General features: G+C 51.6%; 1 protein-coding gene across 1 annotated transcript in view; it reads left to right on the forward strand.

The window, feature by feature from the left end:
- Positions 1-12,808, forward strand: part of AKNA (AT-hook transcription factor) — a 41,240-nt gene that overhangs the window by 10,396 nt on the left and 18,036 nt on the right. The window contains exons 4-9 of the mRNA XM_087822866.1: positions 1,066-1,140; positions 6,229-6,385; positions 7,131-7,288; positions 9,678-9,737; positions 11,729-11,856; positions 12,304-12,511. Coding sequence (XP_087678992.1) covers positions 1,066-1,140; positions 6,229-6,385; positions 7,131-7,288; positions 9,678-9,737; positions 11,729-11,856; positions 12,304-12,511 — 786 coding nt within the window. The remainder of the gene's footprint in view (positions 1-1,065; positions 1,141-6,228; positions 6,386-7,130; positions 7,289-9,677; positions 9,738-11,728; positions 11,857-12,303; positions 12,512-12,808) is intronic.

The following is a 12,808-nucleotide window of genomic DNA, read 5'->3' on the forward strand; positions in this document are numbered from 1 at the left end:
CTTATTTGCTAAGGAACCAGTTCTGTCCTGTAGAGTCTCCTACAGTCTCGACCTGCTGATGTCCCTTCCTATGTCCCTTTGTCCTGCATATTGTCAGTGTAGAGCTGGAGGCTTTTTCAGGTTGTAATCACCTGTTTATTTCCCCTCCACACAAGTAGGGAGTTTTAGGCAAGAGCACATCATGAGTGGTCCCCTCAGGAGACAGGGGATGCCTGATGGCCTGTCAACTGTGCTGTGAGTGGCCACTCATGGCCATTTTATTGCCTTGATCCAGTCCTTCATTTGGGGTGACAAATGGTAGTAGCCTCATGCTATCATTCCTTTGTTTATTTGATGGAAATTTTCTGTAAAGTAAAACTTGCCCTCATCAACTATTTGGTTACCAAGGTCTTGTTCACATGGGAAAGACAGGAGAGATGCTTGATTCTGTTCTTCTAACTGCATTTTCAGAACAATGCATCGCTTCCCTAGCATCCCTCGGAGGTGACCAGTGACACTTGTTCTTGCTTTCCCACAGTAATGACTTGTTTTAACGAAGCCCTTCAGTTTTGTTTAAGGCAAATAGTGACTCTGAGTAGATGCAACTGTCATTTTCAAGTTTTCTATTCTACCAAGGGGACCCTTGATCATTCATTCATTCAGCCGTTAAAATGTATTTTTTAAGCACACACTACTTAAGCTGCAAGTAGGGAGATGGGGAAGACAGATGTGGGCCTACCCACAGAGCCCACAGATGGGCACGGGATCTGGATGTGAGTAGTTGTGGTCCTCTGTGATGGGGGTCACTGTGCATCGAGGTACAGCCGCCCAGGGGCCCTCCTCCCTGACTCATTGTCAGGACGGTGGGAGGGCTGCTGGCTGAGTTGCCCTGCTGCCTCTGACACCCCAGAATTTTCCCGTGGGGTTCTGCATTATACATGAGCCAGAAAGGGTCTCTCAGATCCCAACACTGAACTTTTTCACTTTGAGGAACCCAGAAGCCCCTTTGGGGGAGTGGGTTCCCTGTGAGGGGCCTCGCAGCGAGGACCCTAGGCAGGTGACCACTTTGCTGTCCCTCTCCTGCAGGAGGACTACCACAAGCTCCTCACCAAGTATGCCGAGGCGGAGAACACCATCGACCAGCTGCGCTTGGGGGCCAAGGTACCGGCTGGATGGGGTGGAGGTGTGGGCCCTGGCCTCCTGCAGATGACACTTTCCTACAGTCTGCGAGAGGGGCCACTGCCTCCTGGGGATAGTGGAACCCAGTCCTTCCTTTTCTACCACAGAGTTACTCCGTGACCTTGGCCAGCGTTCTCCAGGCCCAATCTCATTTATCATTGATAAGTTTGATGCCCTTGAATCCTAGAATCCAGGGTCCCTATAGATTTTACCAGAGGCTCTCTCCTTCTAGATGAGCTCTGGGTTAAGATCACTTGGGCTTAATTCCTGAATCCATTACTGATCAGCTGTGTGACCTTAAGGGAGTTACTTGGGCTCTCTGAGCCTCAAGGAAGTAGTACAGAATTTCTTCTTAGCCCCTGGTGTTTGTTTCCTGAGCCTGATCCTTCCTGGGTCACAACTCTGCCTTCCTGCTTCCCCAGGATTGACTTCAGCCTCTCCCCTCGCCCCCTGACTGAATGCTGAGTGAGTGTGGCGTGTGTAGCAGGGGAGCATGGAGGAGAAATCCACCCACCTGAGTAGAGCTGGCTGCCAGCCTGCCCAGCCCCCACCGCAGCTTGGGGGGAGGCTGTGGGACCTTCCCCTTTTCTGGGGTGAGGCAGGAAGTGAGACCTGCGGCAGCCCCTGTGGTTTCCTGCCTTCCCCTCCCTCCTGTTGCCCCATCAGGTAGCAGTGGAGGAGGGGGTGAGAGCTGAGGTGCAGAGGTGCAGACCCTCCGCCTCCCTGGCCTCCTCTCTCTGGACCCTCACTTGGGCCTGCCCCCGCCATGCTCCAGGACCCCTCCGGCCACAGGGCTGCTCTCAGCCATCTAGAAGTGCCCCCTGAAGTGTGGGCGGAAGCAGCCATGATAAGAAAGCGGAAGGGGCCCTGTCCTGGGAGCAGTTCTCTGGTCCCCACACGGGCCTCCTTGGATGCATCTGTAAAAGGGGGTTAATCAGACCTTCCTCTGGGAAGCCAGTGGGCTCTACCCGGTAACTTAAGCCCCCTTACAGCTCTGAACTGCTGAGCTGGATTCAGGGGTGTTGGGAGGACAGTAGAGGGGCTGGGTGAGGCACCCTCTCCCAGGAAACCACATTTTCATGACTACAGACCCCTGGAAAGTTCTGGGGAAAGGAACTACCATCAAGTCCAAGCCCTCAACTCCCTGTTGTACAGATTGGGGAACTGGGACCCCAGGAGAGGCAGAGGCTGCCAGAGGTCATGGTCAGGGGCAGAGGCTCAGGCATCTCCTTCCTTCCTCACTTCCTTCATTCCTCCTGTACTGATTAAGGGGATGAGTCAGTTCAGGGAAAGCAGGACCTGGCACCTGGCGAGTCTTCCTTAGAGACGGGGAATATTATTATTAATAGTGTTTCTATGAAGGTGTTTATTGGGTGCCCATGTGCCAGGCACAGTGCAGGCATGGGGAGGGGTGGGCACAGTGGGAGCACAGCCTGGTGCCTCCTCTCATGGGCTCCCTCAACCCAGTGGGGACTGGGGTGTCCCTATATGCAGTCACCCCTGGTGACTGAAACCCATCAGGAGGGAAGGTAGGAGAGGCTGGGAGCAATTCAGTGCCAGCTCACCTACTCCCACTTTCTGGGAAAAGGCCACCTTGGCCTGTGGGTTCTCCTCAAGAGAAGGGTAGGCACAGGTGAGCTGGATTATTCTAGAAGCAGGACATGTTCCTGGACACCCAGTCTCACAGCCGCCCTGGGGGGCAGTAAGGCAGGGCTCACCATCCCAGCATGCTGAGGACACGGAGCTCAGGTGGGGAGGGAACTGGCCTGGTCCCGCGGGGCCGAGAGCATCCAGCCAGGCTTCTCGCTCTATCCAGGGCTCTGTGGACTCAACCCCGCAGGCTCCAGAGACCTTGGGGGTGCTTTCTGCTCAGAGCCCTTGTCAGGGAGGCCAAGGTGGTCCTGCTTCTTCAGGCTGAGCTGGCCCAAGTGACCTCCCCTGGACCCGCTGAGCCCCTCACTCTGCTCAGAGTCCCCTGGGGAGGGCTTCACCCACATGGGAGGGAGCCAGGCTGGGGATGGTGCCTTGGGCACCCGGGCCAGGCCTGGCAGTGGGTGGCCAGCAGCAGTGGGGGCCCAGGGGAAGGAGACTGGCCTTCGCTGAGCAATGAAAGTTGTCTGGCCCAGGCCAAGTGCACCACCAGAGTCACCTCACTTGATCTTGTTCCCAGGAGGAGACTGAGGCTCAGCTAGGGGGAGTGGTTTGCGCACATCCCACAGCTGGCAAGGGATTAAAATTTGGGCTTTAAACCCAGGTCTACCTGCTTCCAGAGTTGGTGCCCTTCCCCATGCTGGGCGAGCCCATCAACAGGTCTGAGGCAGGAGTGTGGACCAGATGGAATGGTGATGTTACAGTAATAGTAACAGTAGTAATAAGTGATGGTAAAGCAATTTATCCTGGGGGACACTGAGGTATAGAGAGGTTAAGTAATGTGCTCAAGATCACTCAATAAGTAGTTGCCAGAGCTGGGTTTGAGCCCAGCAGTCTGGCTCCAAAGTCCACTTTTAACACCACACTGTCTAGTGGAACCAGACTGGGTTCTATAGCTGGGGAGGCTGATCAGAAAGTCCCATGGCCTGGCCTGACCTGGGAGCATCCCTGGATCCAGACTGTGTGGGGACAGGGAGCCAGGGTGGTCAGGAGTCACTGCCTGGCTGTTCTCTACACCAGCGTAGGGCCAGAGTTTATGATCTCACACATTCTATGCCCTGTGGCCACCTCCCCACAGGCAGCCTCTGTCCCCCATCTCAGCTGCCTCTCAGCTGCAGGGGGATCTGGGAGGCTGAGGAAACCAGAAATTACCCCAGAAAAAATCTGCCTTTCCTAAAAGTATATGTTCTGATGGCCACTAGTTGGTCCAGAAGCCCCTGGTGGAGGTGGCATATGGTGGTGGTGGTGGGGGGTGGCAAGAGAGGTTTCTGTGTTCAGAGGAATTGGGGAAACATTTCCTATTCTGGCCATTCCCTCCACTTCTTCACCCCATTCATAAAGCCCATTAGCATTTTAAAGGCTGGGAGAAACCCATCTGTGCAGAGTGTAGTCAGTTATTTAACCCAATGTTTCCCACACTCACTGATTCACCCCTTCACTGATTAACCCCTCTGAGAGAGCTAGTCCAGCCTTGGGGAGCACCATGGGACACGCTGGCCCGGCGTTGGGTCCCAGCTGTGTTCCGGGAGACAGCTCAGCAGCTGCCCACAGCCACCCTCAGCTCCCCCCTTCAGGGCATCTGTACAAGCCTTTGGCCCCTCTGCTTCAAACTCCTCTGATCCCTAAAACAGTCGGGCCTCGGGCTGGAAGCTGCCTGTCCTTGTTGCTCCTCCGGTTGGGCCTTGGTGGGCCCGATCTGAGGCTGGAGGAGGGACAGGTGAGACAGGGACACAGAGGACTGGGCTTCCCCCAGATTTGAGTCACTCTGGGAAGAGAGGGGTGCTGGTGGGCAAGGCCCCACAGTCGGGTCTGAGCAGATGGCTGAGGGGATTATTAAAATCCAGCTTTGTTCTTATTAGAGGCCGGGCCTGAAAGAGGAGGAGGCAGCTGGAGGCGGGATGGGGCTGTGGGATGTGGGATTGGAGGGGGGAGTACGCCCAAGTGACGATGCAGGGCCATTGTCCTCACTTTGGAGCAGATTTTCTGCCACAACCAGGACGTGAAGAGCAACTTAAACAGGGATAGGCTGCCTCCCTGGAGGCTAGGGCGCTCCCTCCACCAGGCCCAGCCTGAACTGCCCGCTTCTGACCTTGGGAAAGCGCCAGGCAGTAAGATAAGCTGCCTGACATCTTGAGGAGCAGGGGGCACTGAGGCGCCACAAGGGAGTAGCTTTTCCAGGGACCTGCCTGGGGGTGGTGGGTGATCAATGGTGATGATGGTGATGGTGGTGGTGATGGTGATGGTGGTGGGGATTATAGTGATGGTGATGGTGATGGTGATGGTGATGGTGATGGTGGTAATGATGATGGTGTTAATGGTGATGCTGATGGTGATGGTGATGGGAGTTAAGTGATGATGGTGATGGTAGTGATGGTGATCATGGTGGTGATAGCCGTAATAATGGTGATGAATATGAGGGTGGTGGCTGCTCTTTACTGAGCACTTACTTTGTGCACAGAGAGGTTAAGTCAGCTGCTCTAGGACTCAAAGGTGGACATGAATCCAGGCTCTGCAGAGCTCCCATGCTAAGCCAGGAATCAGCAAACTTTCTCTGCTGAAGGCCAGATAATGAATATTTTCAGCTTTGTGGACCACACAGTCTCTATGGTAACGACTCAACTCTGCAATTGTAGCGTGAAAGCAACCATACACAGCACCTAAAGAAATGAGCATGCCTGTGTTCACTGAAACCTATTCACAACAGGCCACAGTTTGCCAGCCCTGCTCTGAACCACGGTACGGTACACGGGTCTCTAATTTTGAGCTTCACATGGTCCTCCTTGGCTGGCGGCCTACTCCAGACCCCGCTCTCACACGCTGGGCTATCCAGCACGCCAAACCCATCGCAGCCACGGCGATCTGCTACAGCCCGGAGCTCGTTTACTTGCTGCTTTACTTCTCCACTCAGACAGCCCATGATTATTATTAGAAAGTTTTCAATTACAAATATTACATCATTATAATATAATTACACTTGCTCTATGCTAAAGATTATATTCATTATAATATTATTATGGTTATAGTATAAATTATTATAACAAATATTTAAAAATTATTAATATTAAAAAAGGGAGACTTTGGGGTCAAAGCTAGGTTATAATCACAGCCCAAGGATTTATCAGCTGGAGATTTTGTGTTAGTGACTTAACCTCTCTGAGTCTCAATTTCCCCTTCTGTAAAATGGGTATGATGGTCCCTATCCTGCCTCTCTCTGGGGACTACCATAAAGAGAGAATGAAATGTAAGCCCTTCAAGGCCCAGTGTTTGGCTTCCCTACCCAAGGGCTCCACTGAAAGGTAGCATTTATTATTATAGGCATGTTTGTTGAGAGCCTGAGTGATAGTGTGAATGAGGTAAGGCCTTTTGGGTGGGTTTGCCCTAATCCTAACTTGGCCCTGCCTGTGCCTCTCCCGCTAACAGGTGAACCTGTACTCAGACCCGCCCAAGCCCAGCCACAGCATCCATACAGGCATGATGTCCCAGGGGACCAAGGTCTTGTCCTTCACCATCCCACAGCCCCATTCTGTGGAGCGGTGGCCGGGGCCTGCTGAGGCCCCACAGGCATCTGAGGCCTCAGGTGAGTCTAGGAGAGGAGACATGGCCGGAGGGCTCCTTCTGCATGTGGTTCTAATCTGGGGGCACTTGGTTCACCCCAGGGTGGTACTGGTTTCAGGCCAGGGGAGGGAGGGATGTGAAACCCCTCTCTGGACCCTTTGACTTGAAGAGGTTAAATGGAGATGTGGAGAGTACCCTGCTTTAAGCCAATAGCCTGGGGGACCCCCTCCCTCTGCCCTCACTTAGCAGTTGGGTGATCTTGGGCGAGTGGCATGGCAAAGAGCAGTGTCACCGTGGAGCCCACATGGGGGCCAGGCCCTGTCCTCAGCCTTTCAGCACATGACCCCCATTGATCCCCAGTTCATCTCCATGGCTGGGGGCACGCTGGTGTTACCCCATTCACAGTTAGAGAGGCAAGGCTGGGAGAGGGGAGCACATGCTGCAGGCCACACTGCTGCACGGGAGAGGGTTGGGATTGGAACCCGCGTCCTTCTGAGTTAGAGCCACACCATTGCCTGGGAGCCCCGGGGCCTGGCCGGGCTCCAGCTGTGTGATCCGGGCCAGATCCAGCCCTTGTTGTCTCCTGTAAATGGGGCCAGCACTGCCCAGCCCACTTCTATGGGCCTGGGTGAAGATGGCACGATCGTGAGATGCCTGAGCTGTATGTAGCTCGATGATGGAGACAGTGGTTTTGAGGTGTGGCTTCAGTGTCACCACACCAGGAAGGACTGTTTTTGGCTCCAGTGTTGAGTGGTTGCATATTCCAGGGTGGTCGTCAGCTCGAGGAGACCTGAACCCCTCCTCACCCTCCAGTGCACCCACCCCAGGGTGTCTTCCAGAGAACCACCTGGGCATCCCCCAGGACCAGCCCTCAGCAGACCCGACCCAGGCACTGTCTTCTCAGGCAAGGCGGTTCCTGGCCAAGGTGAGTGGAACCCCAGCTTCGCCAGGTGGGACATGAATCACCCGGAGAAAGCAGAGCCTCTGCCTGCTTAGATGAGAACTCAGTGAGGCTCACTTGTCCCTCCCCTGCCAGAGTTAACGTGCTCATGTCAAACATGTGAGCCTCTCCCTTGGTTTTAGAGGCCACATGGCTCCAGCCTCCTCCTTGTCACCCAGCACTAGGGTTAACTCCCTTTTGGGCATTGTGTCTCATCAAAGTCCTTCCTGTTGTGCTTGAAAATGTCTCCTGGCTCGCCCCCAGGGGACACTGTCAGCTCTCAGGGTTCTGGAAGGGTATAGAATTTCTATTGGATCTTTCCTCTTCAGGCCAAATCACCCCACTTTCTTAGTTCACTTCAGTACAGAAACCAATTCTCAGTCACCTCTCAAAGGGCCTTTATATTTTCATCGGGCATCCAAATAACGGTGGATTGTTTGCAGGTCTGTTTATAGCTACACACTTGGCCTTATTCCAAAAGGGACTTAGAAAATACATGCATTATAACTACATTATACAAACGGAAGTGAGGAAACTGGCGCAAAGAGGAAGTAAGGATAGAAAAAAAAATAACTATTCTGCTGGATCCTGAACACTGCCAAATTCATGTTCAGCTTTGAGCTTCCTAGTTGTCAATGCAAAAAGGGAAATGAAGTAGTTACATACATCACCATGTTCAGAAAACTAATTCCTTCAAAGAAACACCAGCATTTTTTTTTTTATAACAGCTTTATTGGGATGTAATTCACTTATTTAAAGTCAATGCTTCAGTGATTTTTACTGTGTTCACAGTCATGCCCTATCACCACAATCAATTTTAGAACATGGTCTTCATTAGCCACTTCCCCCAGCCCCTGGTGGTGGTTCATCTACTATCTGTCTCTTTGGGTTTGCCCCCTGGACATTTCATATAATAGTTGTCCTTTGGGGTCTGGCTTCTTTCACTTAGCATGATGTTTTCAGGCTCATCCCTACTGTAATAGCATGAATGTCACCACCACTCTGAGTCCTGTAACTGGAGAGATGCTTCTCCTTGTTCTGTGTGTTGTAAAGTGAAGCAAAGCCAAGGCCATCACACTGAACAGGAGCCGGGACACCAGCTGACCCCTCATGGTCCAGAGCCTTACTGTCTGATACAGGAGCCCTAGTCACGTGGCTGAGTGCTTGACCCATGGCCAGTCCAAACTGAGGTGTTCTGTAAGTGGAAAACACAGACTGGATTTCAAGGACTCCGTGTGACAAAAAGAATATAAAATATCTCACTGATAATTTTTTTGTATTGATTACATGTCGAAATAGGAGTTGAGGTTTATAAAATATATTATTGAAATGAATTCACCTGTTTCTACATTTTTAATATGGCATCTAGAAAATTTGAAATTAGATACATGGCTTTCATTATATTTTTATTTTATGTTATGTAGATTTTATAATGTAATTATATTATATAAATATTTATGTTACTTTTCAACACCGATCTAGATAGAGCTTTCCCAGAAATGATCCCTGAATCATCTGTGGCCTTTTTTCCTAATTAAAATATTTGTTGTAAAGATAATAGATGTGCATGGTGAAGACCCTCACATAGTACACAGCTGTGTTCAGTGAAAAGTCTTCCTCCTGCCCTTGCCCTTCTGTTCATGCAAAAACATTCACAGGTACCCATGCATTTATAGAAATGGACACACAAGTATACAGTATCTTGACTTTTTTAATGTCCCAAATTTGAATATTTATTTCTGGGTAGGCAATAATTCACTTTGTTCAAAGTTTGAAGGAAACATCCCATCCCTGCCCTTCCACCACCCAGTTCTCTCCAGAAGCAATTAATGTTTTAGTGTCTTGCATCCTTCCAGAGACAATTTATCATATACAAGCAGTCGTATTTATAGGTTTCCTTTTTTATTCTCCACATATTTTATACAGATGGTTACATACTAGAAACACTGTCCTGGTCCTGGAGGCATTTATGCATCAGAACGTACAAGTGTCTTCCTCTTTTTGCTGTGTGCATACTATTCCACAGACAGGCATTAAACTGTTCTCCCCCGGCCCCCGGCCCCCCCCCCCCCCCCCCCGATCATGCTGCAGTAAATATCCTGCCTCACAGGTCTTCATGCACACGAGTGAGAATGCTTTGCTGCCGATAAATTCCCAGAGGCTCCCCTTTAATGTTCCCAAGGCTGCCATGGCCGAGGTGGGCGATGAAGTCAGTTTCTGGCACACGCCTCTGCATGCTTGGCAGAAACTCACACCCCGAGGCAGGGCCCAGCTCTTCGTGCCAAGGGGCGAATGTGGCCGGGTGCGGGAGGCGCAGGGCTCGCCTTCAGGGCCTGGGTAACAGAGCGCGTTTCCTTCCCCTCCCAATGTGCAGGTGGAGTCCTTCGTGGGCCTGATGCAGGCAGGACGGCTGACACCCCAGGAGCAACTCAAGGTACCGCCCATTTCAGGGGATGCCCCTAGAGCTGCCAGAAAACCGCTCTGTGCCCCATCGCAGAGTCTCTGAAGCCTCACTGGCTGCCAGACGGGCCAGAGGATCCCAGATACAGTGTCTACAGTGTCTCCTTTGAGAAGAAACAGCCTCGCTTAGCTTCCCGTGATAATGATCATTGTATCGCAATAGTTACCACGTGCTGAGCAATGATGGTGGTGTGCCAGGCACCGTGGCAAGCTTTTTAAGTACATTATTTCATTCTACCATCATAACCCAGCATGGCAGTCAGTGATCACCCCCGTTTAACTGGGACAGAGCTGAATCAGAGAGGTGACTTGAAGGTCACACAGCTAATAGGCAGCGGAGCCTGGTCTGATTCCCAAGCCCAGCGTCACAATCACTGCCCTGCATGGCTTCCCACCAATTATCCTGCTCTCAGCAACCAGAGGAGGCCTTTTCTTTTTTATTTTCTTTATTATTATAGTAATTGCCAAAACATTGAAAACTAGGAGGGGGGGGGAATGGGAAAGACCCCCGATCTAACCATTATTGCTTACTTCCTTTTGGCCTTTGGTATTTCTAGGTAACTATCATCATATATAAAATTTAGGTTTGTGCTGTATCAGCCAGGGTCCCAGAGGAGCAGATGGAGCTTTCCAAGCTGGGAGTTTAGGGGTCAGTGAAGGGGCATTTAGTAGGGGTTGGCAGCATTGGGGGCCCAGCGACTAGTACGTGTCCGGGGCCACTCCCTGCCAGGTCTCTCTCCTCTTGCCCGGTGACCTCTCACAGGTGCCTCCCACTGGACATACCCCACAGGAAGCCAGCATGTAGGGAGCCCAGTTGACACTCGAGGCACAGAACAGGGTGGGGAGAGAGAGGACCCAGAGGGACAGATGCAACACACCTGGTGTGTAGGAAATATTACTTACGTCGCGAGTATTTCCCTCTGCTATAGTATAGATGTCACATGCATTTTTCAATTACAAACATGTGATATGTATTATATTATCTCATCCAGTGGATGATCAAGGGCCTTGAAAATAAAAACCATTCCTTTTCTTCCCCTCTATCCTAATTCCTTCATATACAGGGGGGTTGGGAGCTATTGGAAGATCAAGCTTGACCGGGGCCCCTGGGGGCTGGACTCTAGGTTGTCCTTGGCCTCGGTCTGTCGTCAGCATAGAGCGAGCGGGATGGGGTGAACTTAAGCCAGGGATAGTGATCCCACCGCCCATGGTTTTAGCCATGTGTTAGCTATTATCACATTTACTGTGTGATCCGAGCATAATCATTAGGCCCATGAGCTCTGGAGCCAGAGGAACTGGGTTCAAATCCTGCTCTATAACTTGCTCACTGACTGTGTGACCATCACCAGCTTAAATAGTCTCTCTGTGCCTGTTTCCTCCACTTTAAATGAAGATGACAGTACACCCCTCTCATTAGGGTTGTGTTCAAGGTTAGATGAATAAAGTGAAGTGCTTGAGCACAGACCCTTAATGCTCAGTGATGCTATTTATCATTGTTAGTATTATGATGGTGATAATATCATTCATTATTATGATCTATAAGGATCTAGGAAAGAGTAACTAAAGTTTCAAAACCCATAGTGTTACAAATCAGGAATGAAGACCATGGTCTCTCAAGTACTAGGTCCTTACGGGGACACCGATAGCATATTTGACACCACAACTGTCATGGAACATTGGGGTTTGTGTAGTTCTACCCAGGAAGAACTGATGCCCTGGGGAGCTGGGGCCGAGGCTCTGCGCCATGCCTCTCCTGTGCCAGTCTGGTGGCAGATAGCTTGACCAGGGCAGGCAGGCTCCAGAGGTCCCAGCCCCAGCCTCCCAGGGACTGAGGGGCCCAGAGGCCTCTGCAGAGCCAGGTTGAGCTCCATGGCCCTTCCATGGGCTGTCTTGCCCACTATGTCTGCAGGGTCGGAGTTCACAGGGACTGGGCACTCAGGTCTTGCTCGCCTGGTGTGGTTTCAGGTCTTCCAGCGGCTAAAGGCTGCCCACTCGGCCCTGGAGGAAGAATACTTGAAGGCCTGCAGGGAGCAGCACCTGGCTCAGCAGCTTGCCGGCTCCAAGGGGACACCTGGGAAATTTGATCCGGGCAGGTACTGCCGGGGAGGGAGGCCTGGGAGGAGAAATGGGGCAGGCCCCTTCCCTCGGTCACCAGGAGAGGCACACTTCATCATCATCATTGATACACTTAGGGGAACAGGGAGAAGTCCTATCCAGATTAGCCACATATACCAGTGGGTGAATATTGAAGGCTGAGATGTGTGTCCTCTGGGCTCACTGCAGTGACAAGTGACTTTGGAGATCAGAACTGAAACCCCTCCTTGGAGAATGGGGAAACTGAGGCCGGAGGGGGAAGGGATTTTCTCAAGGTCCCATAGCCTATTGGTGGCAGATGGGGACTCAGGCTCAGGCCTCCTGATTCCCAGTGTACTAGACCCTCCATGGGCATCCTCTGGGGTCTGCTCTGAAGCACGGCCTACCAGACGCGCCCGATGTGGCTGCCATCCCCAGTCCCCAGTGCTGGTGTTTCCCCATTCCAGGGAGCTAGAGGCGGAGATATTCCAGCTGGGGGTTCACCTGGAAGAACTGAAGGACCATGTGGAACAGAACCAGCAAAAGCCTGAGCGAGCCGAGTCAGACTCACCTCTGGACAGTCCCCTGGCCACGCCCTCTCGCCACCGGCCAACGTGCCTGCCCTCTCCCTCACGACAAGTCCACACGCCAGCCATCCAGACCCTCTGCCTTGAGGTATCGCTTTGCCCCATCACGTTGGTCTGTTCCTTCACTCATCTTCTCATTCATTGACTTCTTTACTGCATATTTATGAAGTGTGCCCCATATGCCAGGACCCATGACATATGGTAGGAATTCAGTGGGAACAAACAAATAGGTGGCTTCTTCCCCATGGAGTTTTCTGTCTAGTTGAACTAATTAGTTATTTAATTTTTTTTTTTAATTTTTTTTTTTAAAAAAAGATATCTTTATTGATTTCAGAGAGAGGAAAGGAGAGGGAGAGAGAAAAACATCAATGATGAGAGAGTCATT

The sequence above is a fragment of the Miniopterus natalensis genome, chromosome 12, assembly GCF_054644295.1.
Source record: "Miniopterus natalensis isolate mMinNat1 chromosome 12, mMinNat1.hap1, whole genome shotgun sequence".
Classification (NCBI taxonomy): domain Eukaryota; kingdom Metazoa; phylum Chordata; class Mammalia; order Chiroptera; family Miniopteridae; genus Miniopterus; species Miniopterus natalensis.